General features: G+C 43.4%; 1 protein-coding gene across 1 annotated transcript in view; it reads left to right on the top strand.

The window, feature by feature from the left end:
* SLC30A6 (solute carrier family 30 member 6) overlaps positions 1–17,482 on the top strand; it is a 123,198-nt gene that overhangs the window by 40,127 nt on the left and 65,589 nt on the right. Inside the window, exons 6-7 of the mRNA XM_040350761.1 lie at positions 7,073–7,153; positions 13,742–13,777. Of these exons, the coding sequence (XP_040206695.1) occupies positions 7,073–7,153; positions 13,742–13,777 (117 nt within the window). The remainder of the gene's footprint in view (positions 1–7,072; positions 7,154–13,741; positions 13,778–17,482) is intronic.

Raw genomic sequence — 17,482 nt, 5'->3', positions numbered from 1 at the left:
CTGTGGAAGTTTGGGGTTAAGCCACAGCAGAGTTGATGGAGAGATGGAAGTTGTCTCGGTGCATGATCACCTGTACTCTATCCCATGCCCGTATAGTTACTCTTATGGAACCAGTTATGGGTGACTGCACCTGGGAGCCTCTATACACTAAATTAGATAGTCCCTCGTAAGACCCAATGATCGCGGCCTCCAGCACCTTGGCAGCATCCTCATCATCCCTCAAAAAAACAGTGCCTTGCAAACACCATTTGCCCTGCCAATAAATATTTATATAGATCAGGCAACGCTAGACCTCCCTGCCCTGAAGGTTCTTGTAGAGTGCGCATACTGATGCTAGGATAAGACACAGGCCATAAAAATTAACAAAAAGAGACTATCAATGCGTTTAACAACATCAGCTCCAGAAGGTTTTACCCCCCCCCCCCCTTCCTGACCAGGCCATTTTTTGCGATATGGCAGTCTGTTACTTTAACTGACAATTGCGCGATCGTGCGACGCTGTACCCGAATAAAATTTATGTCCTTTTTTTCTCCCATAAATAGAGTTTTCTTTTGGTGGTATTTGATTACCACTGGTTTGAAAAAATAAAATACATTTTTTACTTTCTGCTATAAAACATATCCAATACATTTTTTTTTTAAAATAAAATGTCTTCATCAATTTAGGCCAATATTCTATTCTGCTACATATTTTTGGTAAAAAAATCTCAATAAGCGTATATTGATTGGTGTGTGCAAAAGTTATAGCGTCTACAAAATAGGGGATATATTTCTGGCATTTCTTTTTTTCTTGCGTAATGGCAGTGATCAGATTATATATATAATATATATATTATAATATTTTTTTTTTTAAGGACTGTGACATTGCAGCGGACAGCTCGGACACCTTTTTTGGGAACCAGTGACATTATTACAGTCATCGGTGCAAAAAATATGCACTGACACTGTATAAATGGCAGGGAAGGGGTGATAAAAGGGTTAAAGTGTGTTCCTTGTATGTGCTTTCTTACTGGGGGGGTGGATGGGCTCACTGCATGGACACAGTGTCCCATGTTCCTGATTAACAGGAACGCAAGATCAGTGTTCATGCCTGTCATTCTATCTCTGTGGGGAGTGATCACGGGTGGCTGGGCGGACATCGCATCCGCTGATTGGCCACGGGGGGAGTCAATTAGTGTGTCCACCCCCCCCCCCCCCGTGGTTATTGCACAAAATCACGTACAGGTACGTAATTTTGCGCAATAGAGCTGACCTGCCATAGTAAATATGTGGTAGGCGGTCAGCAACTGGTTAAAGTAAGCTTGTGGGACCCAGACTGGAGAATTGCGAAGGAAATACAAAAACGGTGGTAATATTTACATTTTGAGAAGATTTAATCTTCCAATTTAATGACTGTGGTAAATATCACCAAGCCTCCAATCTACGGTTAACAATGGGTATCAAGGGTAATAAATTGAGCGACATATAGTCCCCTATCCTAGGTGATATCTGAATACCAAAATAAGTACATTTTGGATACCCACGCAATAGGAATATCAGGATCGGCATATGATTGCACCCCAGCATCAATTGGCATTACACTTGACTTAGTCCAGTCAACGCTGAGACCTGAAAACCATGCATACATTGGCCCAGATTCAGTAAGCAATTGCGCCTGCGTAACCATAGGTTACGCAGCGCAATTGCTTACTTGCTCCGGCGTTACGAATGCTCCTGATTCAGGAACATCGTAACGCCGACTGCAGCCTAAAATCTGCGTGGCATAAGGCTCTTATGCCACGCTGATTTTAGGCTGCATTCTTGCGTTGATCGCTAGGAGGCGCTCCCATTGTGATCAGCGTATAGTATGCAAATTTCATACTAACACCGATTCTCAAAGTTGCGCGGGCCCTGCGTACGCAAGGTACGGAGTTTCCGTACGGCGTCTTTAGCGTAAGGCTGCCCCTTCTAATAGTAGGGGCAGCCAATGCTAAAGTATACCCGCCCTTCCCGCGTCGCGACGTTCAAATTTTACGTTGTTTGCGTAAGTGATTCGTGAATGGCGCTGGACGCCATTCACGTTCACTTTGAAGCAAATTACGTCCTTGGGACATCATTTTCCGCAATGCACGTCGGGAAAGTTTCCCGACGGAGCATGCGCTCGGCGCGGGAGCGCGCCTAATTTAAATGATTCCCGCCCCCGGCGGGATCATTTACATTGCGCGCGCTTACGCCGGGCAATTTTGCCGGCGCGCCCTCGCAATTTACGGAGCTTCTGCTCCGTGAATCGAGGGCAGCGGCGCAAATTTGCGGGGGTGCAGGGCAAAATCGTTGCCCTGTGCCTCCGCAAAAAAAGAGCAAATCTCTTTGAATCTGGGCCACTGTTAAAATGTCAAAGATCTTGCAAAAATAGTAACGCCATCCGCATAAATAGCAGTACACTCATGGATTCCTTCAACCCCAAGTGCCCAGACCACCAATGCAAAAAAAAAAAACCTCCTCAAATTAGTGTCGGTAGATTTATTTTTTATTTTTTTAGTTATAAACCCTGTTTGGTCAATATCCACCAGTGTGGAAATAACACGAGGTAGCCTTGCTAAAACTTTAGTTAATACCTTTTTAGATCTTAGTTCAGAAGGGCAAATGGCCTATAGGAGGAACATTCCAATAGGTACTTACCTGGCTTGGGAAGTAGAATAACATGAGCCCCCATCAAGGAGGAAGGAAGTACTCCATTATCTAAACAGTATTGAAAAACTATTGGAGTCCTGGAACTAACACCTTTACCATGCAATAGAAAACCCATCCTGTCCGGGAGATTTATATATAGGGAGGGAATACTCTATTGGCCAGCTCTATTTGTTCATTCGTAATGTCTACCTCCAGTTTGCCATTCTTGTCACCTTGGTCGAACAATGACTCTGTCCTCCGAACCAGGGAGGTCTGTGCCAACTCTGTAAAAAACAGGGTCAAGTTTTTAACGGGCCTTTAATAAATCTGTATATGTGCCAGCCGTAGGTAAGGACGAATGTGAAGCCTCACATTCGTGTTCCTTTTCCTGTAATGTGGCATTATAATATTTTCTGGCACTCTTAATGGCTGAAATATAGTGGCCACACATACACGTCTTGTAGGCGTCCCACACTATCGTGGGGCCTGCAGTATCTAAATTATCCTTTTAGTACTGATCAAGGTCAGGGGTAATCTTGCGTTGTTACTGCCTCCACCTCCAACCATCCAGGGTTTAAATGCCATGCACCTCCCCTACCTCAATTCTAGATAAAGGTCTATGAGTTTTGGACAAATGTGAATAGCTTCTCGCCTATGAAATCTTCCAACGCCACAACTTAGTCAAATAAGCAGTGTTAATCCATTGAAAGAACTCAAAGGTCAAAGCTCTGGTAGGATTAGAAGAGCTTTGGAGCAGTATTTAAAGTCCCTCGCCATCAGCACAGGGAAGTGCATGAAAGGAGCCAGTTTACTAATTAAGTCATACAGCGGTTGTACCTGAAAAGGAGGTGGGTAAAGTAGTAAACATTAACCAAACTATTTTACACGTAATAAAAATCAGCAACTACAAATAAATAACATCCCCCCCCCCCCCGGGTCTGAGACAACTTGATGAATGGTACTAGGCACAGCCTTACTTGTTAAGGTAGAAACCCCCCCTGGGTAAAGTATGTAGTGCTTTAGAAATTCAGGATCTGCATAAGGCTAAAACCCTTTTTACCATCCAGGTGTGCCTCTTGCCGAAACACTACAGGTTTCAGACATTAAAACATCCAGGCTCTCCTAAATTTGTCATTTAATCCCTGTATGTTACAGGAAATCACATTAAGCATTGACACTGTCATTAGGCAATTTGAAAGTCATAGAACCCCTAAATGATAGCAGCCACCTTCAAATCTTAAATACCATTCACAAATTGTTCAGCGGGAGCACCACAGTACCCCGGTAATAGACATAGGCAATAGACAGAAAACAAACCTAACCCCCGCTGCTGTGTAAACAGAACTCTGAACTAGGACACTATATTCACCCCTTAATTAGCCGTATATTTAAGAGAATGTGTCCCCAACAAACTGAAGCTTCTTGAAGTCTTGTAACAGTTATAAAGCAGGTAGAGCCCATTCTTAGAATGAAAGATACCAGACCAGAAGTCTGCTCAAATAGGAAAAAGGAATACCACCCATAATAGTCTAATGCCTCGTACACACGATCAGTTTTTCAGACAGGAAAATCACGTTTTTTTTCAGCAGGAAAATGTCTGAAATTTTTCTTGCATACACACGGTCACACTAATCTTTTCTGAAATTCCGATCATCAGGAACGTGGTGACGTACAACACGTACGACGAGCCGAGATCAATGAAGTTCAGTAGGCAATTCAGTTCTTCTGCTTGATTCTGAGCATGCGCATTTTTTTTGTGCGTCGTAATTGCATACAGATCCTGCTCTCAATCTTTTATTGGCAGGAAAACTGACAGAAAAAGTGTGATGGAGCATATACAGGGTCAGGATTCCTGACAAAAACCTTGCATCACACTTTTCTTGTCGGGAAAACTGATCGTGTGTACGAGGCAATGCAATCTGTTGAATGGTAGTTCAACGATAAGCCAAATAAAAACAAAGCGCAGAAACGAAAATCCCCCCCCCCCCCCCCAAAAAAAAAAACGTGGCTGGAATATACAGCAGCAAGGCACAACATGAAGAAGCTCCACTTCCAAGAAGGCTTGGATGCTCAGTGTTTCAATCCAGTCACTGGCCTCCACGGGAGTGTCAAAGAAACGGACAGTACCTTGGTAGGGGGCCGTCGGTAGACTAGGATAGAGCATGCAATGATTTTCTTCTCACAGTGTGTGCGACGGTCATCATTAAAGGAACTGCAGCATTTATGAGAAGTCTGGAAAGAGCATCACCTTTTGCGTTTTCAAATGTGAGTTCCTCCTGCTTCCTGGCTTCAGCCAGTGTCCGATCTCTATCTCGGAAATGTATGAAGTGGAGTGCCAGAAGGGCAATTACCCATGGGGACTCTGTGAGCCCTTTTTACCACATAGGTAGGCATGTCCGCCATATCCAAGAGCTTCATGAAGAACTGCTCAGCAAAGTTCGCCAGCTGGGAGCCTTCTGCCCCCTCCGGCAGACCCACCATTCAAACGTTGTTTCTTCTTTGTCTGTTTTCTGCATTCTCCATCTTGTTAGTAAAGGATTTCACCACAGATTGAAGATCAGCCAGTTGTGCCACATGTGAGCCCTTTACATCTTCCACTGAGCCTCTACAATCCTCTTCTTCAGTCTGCCTTTAAACTTGTCTAAATCATGTCTAATCAGGGTGCACTCAGAGGCCAGATGATCGATCCCAAGCATGAGGGCTGATTTAAACCCAGCTATGGCATCCAAAATCGGCTTAGTCATGGTGTCGGCTTACGCCTCCGCTGGTCAGAAGGCTCAACAGAGCAGACCCAGTAGCAGTGAGAAACACTGAGCTCATGGACTGCATGGCTGATGCATGCTGTGTAGCTGTCCCAGTGTTAGAAGGCAAGATGGCATCAGGCAAGTACGTGATCCGCCCCTTCCCGGATCGCTGGGTTTTCGGATTCGGCTGCGGCTTGCTTTTGATGACATGATTGCAGCCACCAAGGATTCCAGGATGTGTGGAGACACAGCTGGTGTCTTTTCAGAACCATTGCTCAGAGCAGTTAACTATGACATGTTTAATATTTTAAAGAAAAATACTATTTAATTTAGAACTGGCACAAGCTTGCACCTCTCTTCTATGCATAAATTGGAGCAGTTGCTGCTGCTAATTAGCAACAGGCACACAAGCCTGCACATCCTGTACATCAAGGTCACACCTGGCTGGAATCGGCGGCAGTTTTCTATATAGTAAAACACTCTCTACTAATTGGGTGAAGACCTGCACTAGTTTCTATTTTACTCTGAAATAGAAACTGGCACAGATAGACCTGAAGCAGGTCTATATGCTTAGTTAATGTGGTACATTCCACTTCAGACAGTTATAATGGTGCAAGAAGCTTAGTTTGATTCCCCTGAAAGTACAGAACTGAGACATTGCAGAAAGGGGGAAAAAAAAAAAAAAGCTCTGGCACTTGGACAAGGCGGCCCTGGTAATCGAGCACCACCTGCCTAAATACTTACTGTGCCTTCTGCCCTATTGGAGCAATATTCATTGAAGCACCACCTAGGACCCCACAACCTTTCCCATAAAAAACATCCCTTTCTAGCCCTGTTCTACCTGTGCCTATGTTCTGCAGCCCTTTCCTTCATTCAGGAGAGCTGTAGTCACCTGGAGGCTTCCACGAGTACAGCTTTCACATAGGAGTGAATGGGCCACGGCATGCATGCACAGGCAAAACCGCACTCTGAGACCATTAATGTGAAAGACTGCAGTCTCACAATGAATATCACTGGAGGGGGAGGGGAACAATAAATATTTACCCAGGGTGGCTGCACTTGGGGGAGTAGGTGCAATAATTGAAGGATAATGACGCGTACGCACGATCGGAAATTCCGACAAGAAAAGTCTGATGTGAGCTTTTGGTTGGAAATTCCGACCGTGTGTAAGCACTATCGGACTTTTGCTGTAGGAATTTCCGCCAACAAAAGATTGAGAGCAGGTTCTCCATTTTTCCCGACGGAAAAAAGTTCCTATGGGAAAATCCACACGTCTGTATGCAATTTTGACGCACAAAAAAAACATGCATGCTCATTATCAAGCAAAAGAGCCGAACTGCCTATTGAACTTCATTGATCTCGGCTCGTCTTATGTCTTGTACGTCACTGCGTTCTTGGCGGTCAGAATTTCAGACAAGATTTGTGTGATCGTGTGTATGCAACGAAAGTTTGAGCCAACATTCCGTCAGAAAAAATCCACGGTTTTCTTGTCGAATTTCCGATCGTGTGTACGTGGCATAACTCTCTCACAAAGTAATCCAAAGTAATCAAAATTTGGAATACCTAAGCAAATAAATTGTGAAAATCACATAAACATACTTTTTGGTAAACATTATGTTAACTATTTCTGTAAAAATACACCATATAACTCACTACATTTATATTCTTGCTCATTTTTAGGTTTGAACGATTTGAAGTGCTTGCAGTATTTGCCTCTACAGTTTTGGCCCAGCTTGGTGCACTGTTTATATTAAAAGAAAGGTGAGGTGACTCAAGTATTTTTCAGCTATGATAGAACATTCATACTAACAATATTACCTATATTAATTTTAATGCCAAAAGCATTTTACAGCTAAATTAATGATTTTTTGTTAGTCCCTACCCCGATAGAGGTCATGATGCAGTGTCCCTAACAGTCCTACAAGTACACAACAAACTCCTTGCATATAGTGTCTCTAACTGTAATTAACCTCAGAATCCCAGAGCTGTAAGGCAACAGTTTCAAATATTTAGCCTTGGTGTAATCTCATTCATTTCTTTTTAATGGCCTGATGTGGTAAATCATTGTAGCTAGTCACAACAGAGATTAGTGGACCCCTGTCAAGGCCTCTCAAGTCTTCAGGTCCAAGGTGTAGTTGCCACAGTTTCTGTGGCAGGACTGTGTCAAGAATTTTACTCCAGCCTTTTCAACGTTGCCATATCCAAGACCATCCACCCCACTCTGTATCTCAAAACACTGAATGTCTTCATCCAAACTTAAAATTTTTGCATGGAATCCACTGGGTGTGTCATAGTCTTCCTTCACTCTGTGTCCTCTTTTTTTTCATTGCATGACCATTTCCTAAAAGTCTATCAATGTATGGATTTTTTTTTATTGAACTTAAAACAAACAATAACGGATGCATGCCGGTGGCAGTCACCCGTAGTCCTACATTTAGATTACAAAGAGGATGATTTACCTATAAAACCACAAAACTTTCCTGAGCATCCCCTGTGTTGGTACACATTTTTTTTTAAATAAGGGTATGTCCCATGTGCATTACCAACATTTGGTGTGAAGGAGGGTCAGGTGATTTCCAGAGCAAAAAAAGTATTTTGCGGGCTTGGAAGAGAGCGCGATTATCCACTACTCTCGTGGGCTCCTCCGGTATGAGATCTCTCTTTTTTTTTTTAAATGTATTTTGTGCGTGTACTCGAGAGAGGAGCCGGACTGCAGGAGTTGGGAGTAGGCAGGCCTCCCCCAGAGGCAATCTGCCACCTTTCTCCATGCCCCGGGTGGCAATGGCGGGTGTGTGAGGGGGTCCTCCCACACAGCCCGCCCTACCTGCTCCGCTTTGAAGCCCAACGGGGCAGAGGGACTCCCTATAAGGGAGTGAGAGGATTAGCCCGCTCAACCAGCCCCATTAGTCCTTCGCCTCTCTTTAGAGACCGCGTGGTCAAAGTGCGTGTGTTAACCCAATTTAGAGTGCGTGTGTAGGTGTGGTGGTTTTTGTGGGAGGGGGGTGGGCGTACTAAGCACAGGCTTACCTTGCATAGCACACCCACCGGGAGCCGGGCTGAGACCACCAAACTCAATTCACATGAAGCCGAGACCGGGATCCGAACCTCTAGCTGCAGAGGTGAATGGCTTGTCAGCGCAGTGCCAATCGCGTTGAGCCACCGCAGCTCCACTCGGTATGAGATCTCTTAACATACCTAACAGACAATTTTTTGCTCATACATAACGGGACACAGAGCCTTAATTAATGGGTATGTAGTCACCACAGGTGATTGGACACTGGCAAACCCAATTAGAATTGAGTTCCTCCCCTATATAACCCCTCCCAAATGGAGAGTACCTCAGTTTTTTCGCCAGTGTCTAAGGTGGTTGGTCACGTTGAACATGTGCTAAGAAGAAAAAGCTCTTTTGATGATCTTCTGCTGAGGCCTAGGAGTTATAACCGGATCCATGCCTCAGGCCGATATCAAAAGCCTAAGATGGGTGGTACCTGGGCCTCGTGTAAAGAAGAAATGAGGTTTGCCTGTAATGTCTCTCTGCGGAGGTCTAGGCTCTGGGATCCAGGCTTTGGTGTACTAATGCAACTGTGGCATGAAAGGTTACTGGCAGAGTCTTCTACAGGTCCAGGTATGAGGTTTCTCTAAGTAAGAACCCATGGAAACCTGAAGGTTGGCACAACATTACCCGTCGTGATGGGTGAAGGCTGGATTTACTATTTCAGTAGCTTTCCTGCGGCGGGGATAAAGGTAAGAGAGGATCATTTAAAAAAAAATGTTATCTTCTGTGAGTAGGATGTCTTACCTGGTTTTCACCACTAAAGGGAGTAAGTTGCATACCTGGTGTATTCTTACAAACTGTCTATAGGCAGGTGGAGAGGGCCGTGGTTGCTCGTGCATGGCACGCCTGTGTGCAGGCGCCAAGAGGCTTGTTTAAACAGCCCAGCACGCCAGAGCCTTCTGTAAGCGGCATGGACACAGAGCTGTGGGCTGTAAGCATTACTGTGGATTGAACCAGGCAAACCTAAAACTCCTACTCTGCATCAGGTTGTGCAGTGAGCTAATATTGCGTATTGTAAGACTATAGACTACAGTGATTGCATTTTTGTGATACTACCTCTGCTTTGCAGTATAGGACTATGTCCCCCAGAAGAGGTACAAGGGCTAGAAAAAGACACTAGGAAGTCCCTGCTTATGGCTAAGGATTCTGAGCATGCCTGCAGTTTACCATCCCCCTCTGTCAGTATGGTAGCAGCTTCACAGGATGATCATGTGCCCATGTCTGGTTTTGCAGCTTCCCCCTATGGCAGCTCCTGTTTACGTCACTGAGGATGCTTTGAAAGTTGCTTTGGATGACTTAGAAGGAAGGATTGCTGATATAATCGCAACCTCCTTAAAAGGTAGCAGAAAACAGGGTAGATCCCCTTCATCTGCTCTGGCTCTCTCATCAGATGAGCATTCTCAGGGTGAAAAATCCCTTTCTGGAGATGAGGATCAGGTGCAATCTGAGGACTCGGAGGATGAGAAGATTCCTTCTACCTCTCAGTCGCTAAAGATGTAGGTACAATATTATGCAGAGATGGTGCGTGCCACTTAAAAATTGCCTCCAGTTGAAACTTCTATGTCCTCTGTTTCCTCTTTTGGGATCTCGGAAATCCCCACAGGCTGCATGCTGCTTTCCATTTCATCCCTTGCTGGATAAACTGATGTATGATGACTGGGTTCACCCAGATAAACAGTTTTCTCCTCCTAAGCAGTTTTCCCTCCTTTATCCTATGGAGGAAGGTTTCACTAAGAAATGGGGGGGTACCTGCTATAGCAGCTATTTCTTGTGCAAACAAAAGCCTGACTTGTCCTATAGACAATGCAGGTCTTTAAGGATTCAACTAATAAAAAGCTGGAATCTTTATTAAAAGCCTCCTCCTCTATGGCCGGGGCTGTAGTACAACCTGCAGTTGCAGCGATTGGCATATGTCAGTTTATTAAGGAACCGATGAAGCAGATAGTTAACCTCCTCCCTACAGAGGAGATTGAGGTTTATGAGGACCTTCCTAAGGCCCCATGTTTTACGATTGATGCGATTATGGACTCTGTTCAGCAAGCATCCCTCTTGAATCTATGCAAGGGCCCCTTTGGTTGAAGCATTGGGAAGCTGAGGTTTCTTGCAAAAGATATTTGGTGGCATTCCCCTTTGGTGGAGGAAGCCTGTTTGGGGATGATTTGGATAAATACATCCAAAAGATTACCGGAGGCAAGTCTACTCTGTTGCCGGTTAAAAAGAAGCGTAAACGTCCTTCATTTAAGCGTTCTCTTTCCCCAGCCCTGGAACCTCATTCTCCAGGCAGTGGCGACGGCCTCCCCAGTCTAAACACTAGGGGAAAGGCCCACTGCCAAGCCGAAGGGCAGAAAAAGACTTGGGGTTCAAAGTCTTCCAAGCAGAACCCCAAAACTTCCCTATGAAGGAACTGCCCCCGCTCAGCCGAGTGGGGGGGAAGGCTACTGCAATTTGCAAAAGCTGTTTTTTCTCATAGCCATATCCTCAGCAAGGAGGGTATCGGAATTGACGGCTCTTTTGTGTAAAGAACTGTATATGATTATTCATGATGATAGGGTGGTGCTGCGTCCTCACCCAAATTTTTTGCCCAAGGTGGATTCAGGATTTCATCTGAATCAATATATAGCCCTACAGTCTTTTTTTCCAGATCCGCAGTCTGCGGAGGAAGAGTCTCTACACTCTAGATGATGTTAGAGCTACGTTCTACCAGGTATATGTGAGAGGGTACAAGGATCCGCAGCAGTATAGATCCTCTGGCCTAATGGTGGTCTTATTTCTAATCTGTGTCTCCCTCCCCTCAATTTTAGCATTGTTATGGGACATTTTATTAAGTAATTAAGTCTCTGTGTCCCGTGATGTATGAGCAAGAAATCCTCTGTCCCACTAGACCCTAAATAATAGTATTTTGTAATACAGCTTACCTGTAAAATCCTTTTCTTGGGAATACATCACGGGACACAGAGCCTTAATTACTTAATGGGTTATGTAGTCACCACAGGTGATTGGACACTGACAAACCCAATTAGAATTGAGTTCCTCCCCTATATAACCCCTCCCAAATGGAGAGTACCTAAATTTTGTAGCAAAGCAATAAGTGTCCCGCGTTTAACACCGAAGAGTGGGGCGGGAGCTCTGTGTCCCTTGATGTATTTCCAAGAAAAGGATTTTTACAGGTAAGCTGTATTAAAAAATACTATTATTTAGGGTCTAGTGGGACAGAGTATTGGAATACCCAAGACAGCTGTCCAATAACAATTTAGTTTAGGGCATCTCCCAAGAAGGTGGCTGAAGTCCCCCTTTCCCATTTACATCTATAGCACAAGGGATCAGTGAGTTTGCCAATGTTATACAGTTTAGCAGGTGTGAGATGGGATCTCAGTACTATGTACAACTGGGATAGTTTTTGTGACCAGATTAGGGAGCTAGTTACCATCGCCTACAGCGCATCTCCCCACTGATCACCAGGCAGTGATCTCATGTCCCCCTCCCATCTCTCTCTTGAGCCTTGGTGGGATAGCTATCCAAATAGTCACTCAATAACCTATTGGATCACTGAGATAAAAGACCTTTAGCATGCTCTACTGAGGAAATCGGTGTGAAAATAGGGGTTGGCGATGAGGTCCATCCAGTCTCATCGCCCTGATCCCGAACCGCGTGCTGCAATTGAATTGAAAACTCTACCAGTCTGCCATTGCCTTCCTTCATCAGGGAGACTTTTTGGCTTCAGAACATCATTGTTTCCTATTCTCTGCTGTGGGGCCCCTAAACTAACAGTCTGCAGCTATGTATTCACCCAGGTGCTTTCCCCAGTATTGGTCCTACTGCTCTCTTGTGACATCCCCACTGTGGGATACATAGATGACCTCCTATAGAGGAATAGATAGTGCAGGCTGTGTTGGACAATGTGGTTTTAACTGTCCAGACTAAAGTGCAGCTTGAATGAATCTGGAACCTTCAGACACTGGCGCTGGATTATGTGTCATGTCTGAGTCTAGTCCTGGATATTGATCAGGCCAGAGTTTTTTCCCACAGGAGAACTTCAAACCCATCTCAAATTAAATTTCCCAGATATTTAGACAGACTGATAAAGTAGTTTCTGTCTTTAACCTCAACCAGGAAATGGGTCTCCCATCCCTCTGTCTAGCTTTTTTTATTCAATGGGAAATTTCCATACATTGTCTGGATGTGGTTTAGGCTGTGAGAGGCTGTCTCTCAGTCCCTGCTTCCATTAGTTAGAGTGATTACCTTTTTGTTATCTTGAATTGACCCCATAAGGCGTGTGTAATTCTCTCTAGGTGGCTCAGGCAGACCATCATCTGAGCTTATGGTCTCAAGGATTGTGTTCCACCCTTTTCTGTCAAGGTTCTCTCTGCTAGATCTGTGCTTCTAGGCCTTTCGACAATTAAATAAGGTGTTGCCTAGATTTGCAAGGCTGCCACCTGCTCAAGCTCTGGCAAGTGGACGTTTCAGCCTCATCTGATGCCAGACTTGGAAATAAGATCTTTCAGTTTGTTTGCCAGTGTCAGTCCTCCTGTAGGTGGCAGTATACCCCAAAGGTGAAAGACCTTCTGTGCCCCTCAATAGACTTCAGATTTTGTGTATTTTTTTTTTTCTCCATTCAAAACAAAAATAAATAGTTTAATATTTAGATACATTTTCTTAGTGTTCTGCAAAGTTGTCAGAATGTTCTTAGCTGCTCTATCATACGAGTTCCCTTTGCTTTTTATTTCTGGTCAACACCTGTGTATTTTACTGCAGTCTTCTTTCCAGCTTAGTTTTAGCCAATAACATCTGAAGCTTTACTGAAAAGCTAGGTTCTGCTTATCACTGCTATGCCTAATAAGGTAGAATGCTCCTGGTACTGGAGATTTCTGACTATGCAGTGGAGTATTGAAAGTTGCTGCTTTGAGGCTGGGTTCACAACTAAGACAGATCTGTCACACAGCAGGGGTCCGGTGCATCCTGGTTCACCATTTCAAGTCCGAATTCTGACCTGAAACTGGCCAAAACAGGCACACGTTTTTTTCCTGCAAAACGCACCGGACTTGCTGCGGAGATATGTGAACGCACTCCATAGAGAACCAATCACATTCTCCTGCTATGCGAATGGAATGCGGAGAAAAACCCGCATTCCAATTTGCATAGTTGTGAACCCAGCCTTTAACAAAGTGAAAAAAATAATTTTGGGTGGAATTTTGTTTCAATAAACTATTGCAATGAATGACAATTAAAACTAGAGATAAACAAAAACACTATTGATCCATCAGATTCATGTCTTCTGAAAATATCTTATTTTTTAGTGCTGAAAGATTTGTGGAACAGCCAGAGATACACACGTAAGTGTTTGGTGCATTTCATTTTCTGTCTTAAATACAATATTCTTATTTGCTATAGCCCTCTTCCCCACTGAGCTAATAGCACTTAATACAAATGTATTTGCAAAAAATGTAAATCATAAAATATTGTGTAGCGCTATTTAACGTGTGTGTATATATACACACACACTTGTACTCATAAGTTGACATACCCTGGCAGAATTTATGATTTCTTGGCAATTTTTTGTATAAATGATAACACAAAAAATATTTATTTCACTCATGGTTAGTGTTTGGCTGAAGCCATTTATTATCAATCAACTGTGTTTACTCTTTTTTTTTTTTTTTTTTTAAATCATAATGGCAACAAAAACTACCTAAATGACCCGGATCAAAAGTTTACATACCCTGGTGTCCTGATAACATGCACACAAGTTGACACAAAGGGGTATGAATGGCTATTAAGGGTAACCATCCTCACCTGTGATCTGTTTGCTTGTAATTAGTGTGTGTGTGTGTGTGTGTGTGTGTGTGTGTGTGTGTATATATATACACACACACATGGTGCTATGCTATACATGGTGCGGCAGGGAACACACAGCTATTTAAATGAAAGCTGTAATGTTCCCCGCGCTGATTAATTAGGTGGCGGCGGGGGGGGGGGGGCTTGGCTTTCTCTGTGGAGACATGGCTGCATTTATGGGGGGACATGGCTGCATTTGTGGGCACACATGGCTGCATTTTTGGGGACACATTTTAAAAAAAGTATCGGTACTTGTACTCGGTCCTAAAAAAGTGGTATCGAGACAACCCTAATAAATAAATAAATAAATAAATAAATATATATATCTATCTCAATGAGTTTCTGGACTCCTGACAGACCCTTACATCTTTTATCCAGTGCTGCACTGACGTTTCTAGATTCTGAGTAATGGGGAAAGCAAAAGAATATTGCTTTTTTTTCCACAACCATAAATGCTATATTTGGAGGGGAGTCAACAAGGCCTATGATGAAAGGTACGGAGGTGGATCGCTGATATTTTGCACAGGAAATTTGGTCAAAATTGTTGGCAAGATGAATGCAGTATGTTATCAAAAAATACTGGGGAAACCTTTGCATTCATCAGCCAGGAAGCTGCGCATGGGACATACTTGGACATTCCAACATGCAGGGGCGGACTGACCATTGGGACTCGTGGGCACTGCCCGAAGGCCCCATGCCACTAGGGGGCCCCATCAGGGTTGCCAGGCTCAATAATACCAGGGACAGTATGTAATAATCTGTGTTTTTTTTACATCTGTCCTTGATATGTCCGAAACCGATATGCTTTTGATGTGAAAATCCTGAGATTTTAGCTGCTTTAGCCTCTGCACTGCTTCCTGGCATGGTGGCCATCTGTAAGCCCAGGGGCCCCATAATCTTCTATTGCCCGGGGGCCCCATTAATTGTCAGTCCACCCCTGCCAACATGCCAATGATCCAAAACACAAGGCCAAGTCGACCTGTCATTAGTTACAGCAGAATAAAGTGAAGGCTCTGTAGTGGCCATCTCAGTCTCTCTGGGGAGATCTCAAACGTGCAGTTCATGCAAGACAGCCCAAGAATTTGGAGGAATGGGCAGCTTTACCATCTGAGAAGATAAAGGGCCACTTCCACAAATACCACAAAAGACTTCAAGCTGTCATTGATGTTAAAGGGGGCAATACACGGTATTAAGAACTGGGGTATGTAAACTTTTGATCGGGGTCATTTGTGTAGTTTATGTTGCCATTATGATTAAACACAGTTGATTTGATAATAAATGGAAGTATGAGTGAAAGGAAAAGTTTTTGTGTCATTCATATTCTCTGAAAAATGGGCAAGAAATCATAAAAGTGTGTATGTGTGTGTGTGTGTGTGTGTGTGTGTGTATATATATATATATATATATATATATATATATATATATATATATATATATATATATATATATTAGATAGAATATAAACCCCACACAGTTAATTGGACCATGATGGATGTTTGCTGGAGCACCATAAATAGCTCCGTACTGAGAAAGTTGCAGAGATGTAATGTATAGGGCATGGAGTGATGTCACTACTCTGGGAATAAGAAGTGGGCTGAGACACAATTTCAGGGATGGTGTTTACAGTGATTTTGTAAGTGCTTACTGTGTGTGTGTGTGTGTGTGTGTGTGTGTGTTTAATTATTATTATTTTTTTAAATGGAAAGTACTATGGTCTTGTCTTGTGGGAAGGGGGGGAGGGTGAACTTCCAGCTCAATTCGTCACGTCAAATTAAACCGGAAGTGGGAATGGGTATCTGTCAAAACCAGGTACCCTCTACCCCCCCCCAAAAAGGTGCCAGTGGAGGGGGAGAGGAGGCAGACCAGCGGAGCTTCCCCTTTTTGGGTGAAGCTCCGCTTTAATGAATTCAGAGTTACTTTCAGAGTTACTTTTCAAATTACATTACCATGTAAAACTTGTATGAGATTTTAATGTTTGGGTTTAGATCTACTTTAGAAGAAATGGAAGAAATATATTCTAATAGAAATAAGAAGGCTGCTATTGCTGATCTCTTTATGAAAATGCTAGTTGCCTAGCTGGCTCTCGTTTTTAATAGAAATTTTAAAAAAGAGCGAATAAGCAGCATTATAAGATGCTTCACAAGGGTTACAAAGCCACAAATCCTCCCCATTTGTAAGATACTATCTTTACTATGCTAAATTCCAAAAAAAAAGAGTATGCGTAAAGGATGCAATGCGACTACAGCATAAGTCCATTTACGCAAATAGGTGAAAGCATACTCAAGCAATAACAAGAGATGTCCAACACTAGCATATCATCAGAGCCAGGAGCAAGTGACCAGCAGGTCCCACTCGTCATCTGAACACCGGGTCACGTACAACCTCCGGTTAGTGGGAGAACGGCCTCGCATTCCTGGTGAAGACAGTGGATGTCCCACTAGATTTAACAGGCACAGGCCACTCCAGATAAGCTCTCCAGATGGAGAGTAGCAAAGAAAATAAGGTAAAAAAAAAGAAATAGAGAAAGAGTTACCACGTGCCAACCCTCCAAGACCAGGACACAACCCAAACATAAGCAGTTCAAAAATCGCTGGTCAAATATTTGATCCATCAGTTCCAAGATTTCTGAAACCATTTTCACTTTGTCATTCAAAATGGCAGAAAGATGCTCATTTACCATGAGCCAAGACAGTATAGCCTTGAACAGATCAAAAGGTATGGTGGCAGATTTCCAGGATCTGGCTATGTTTTATTTGGCTTCCACAAAAAATAATTGTAATCACTCATTTGCGGATGACTCGGGGCACTTTCCACCTGACTGCATAATAGTTCATGTTTCGGGATTTTATTAAATGAACCTGGGTGAGGGAATAAATGAGATTATACACTCAAATCGAAAATCGCCTCACCTTGAGGCATTGCCACCATATATGAAACGCCACCCGCTTCTGTCCACAGCCTCTAAAACAGAGTGGATAAGCACCCAGGACATAGGAAGCTATCCCAACAGGGACCATATAATGCTTCAATCATTTGAAAAGCTGAATTACAACAAGCATAGAGTTCAGGGAAGTCAGACATCCTAATCTGTATATTTGATACAGGTTAGTGATATTAAAAAGTACTCTAGTCCATAAAAAAACAATACAAGTTGGGCATGTCAGGAGGCTTTTCAGAAGGGGGAATTCAGCAGTGGCACTGGC

This window comes from Rana temporaria, chromosome 4 (assembly GCF_905171775.1).
Source record: "Rana temporaria chromosome 4, aRanTem1.1, whole genome shotgun sequence".
In the NCBI taxonomy this organism is placed as follows: Eukaryota; Metazoa; Chordata; class Amphibia; order Anura; family Ranidae; genus Rana; species Rana temporaria.
This window is presented reverse-complemented; position numbering and strand designations above follow the sequence as displayed.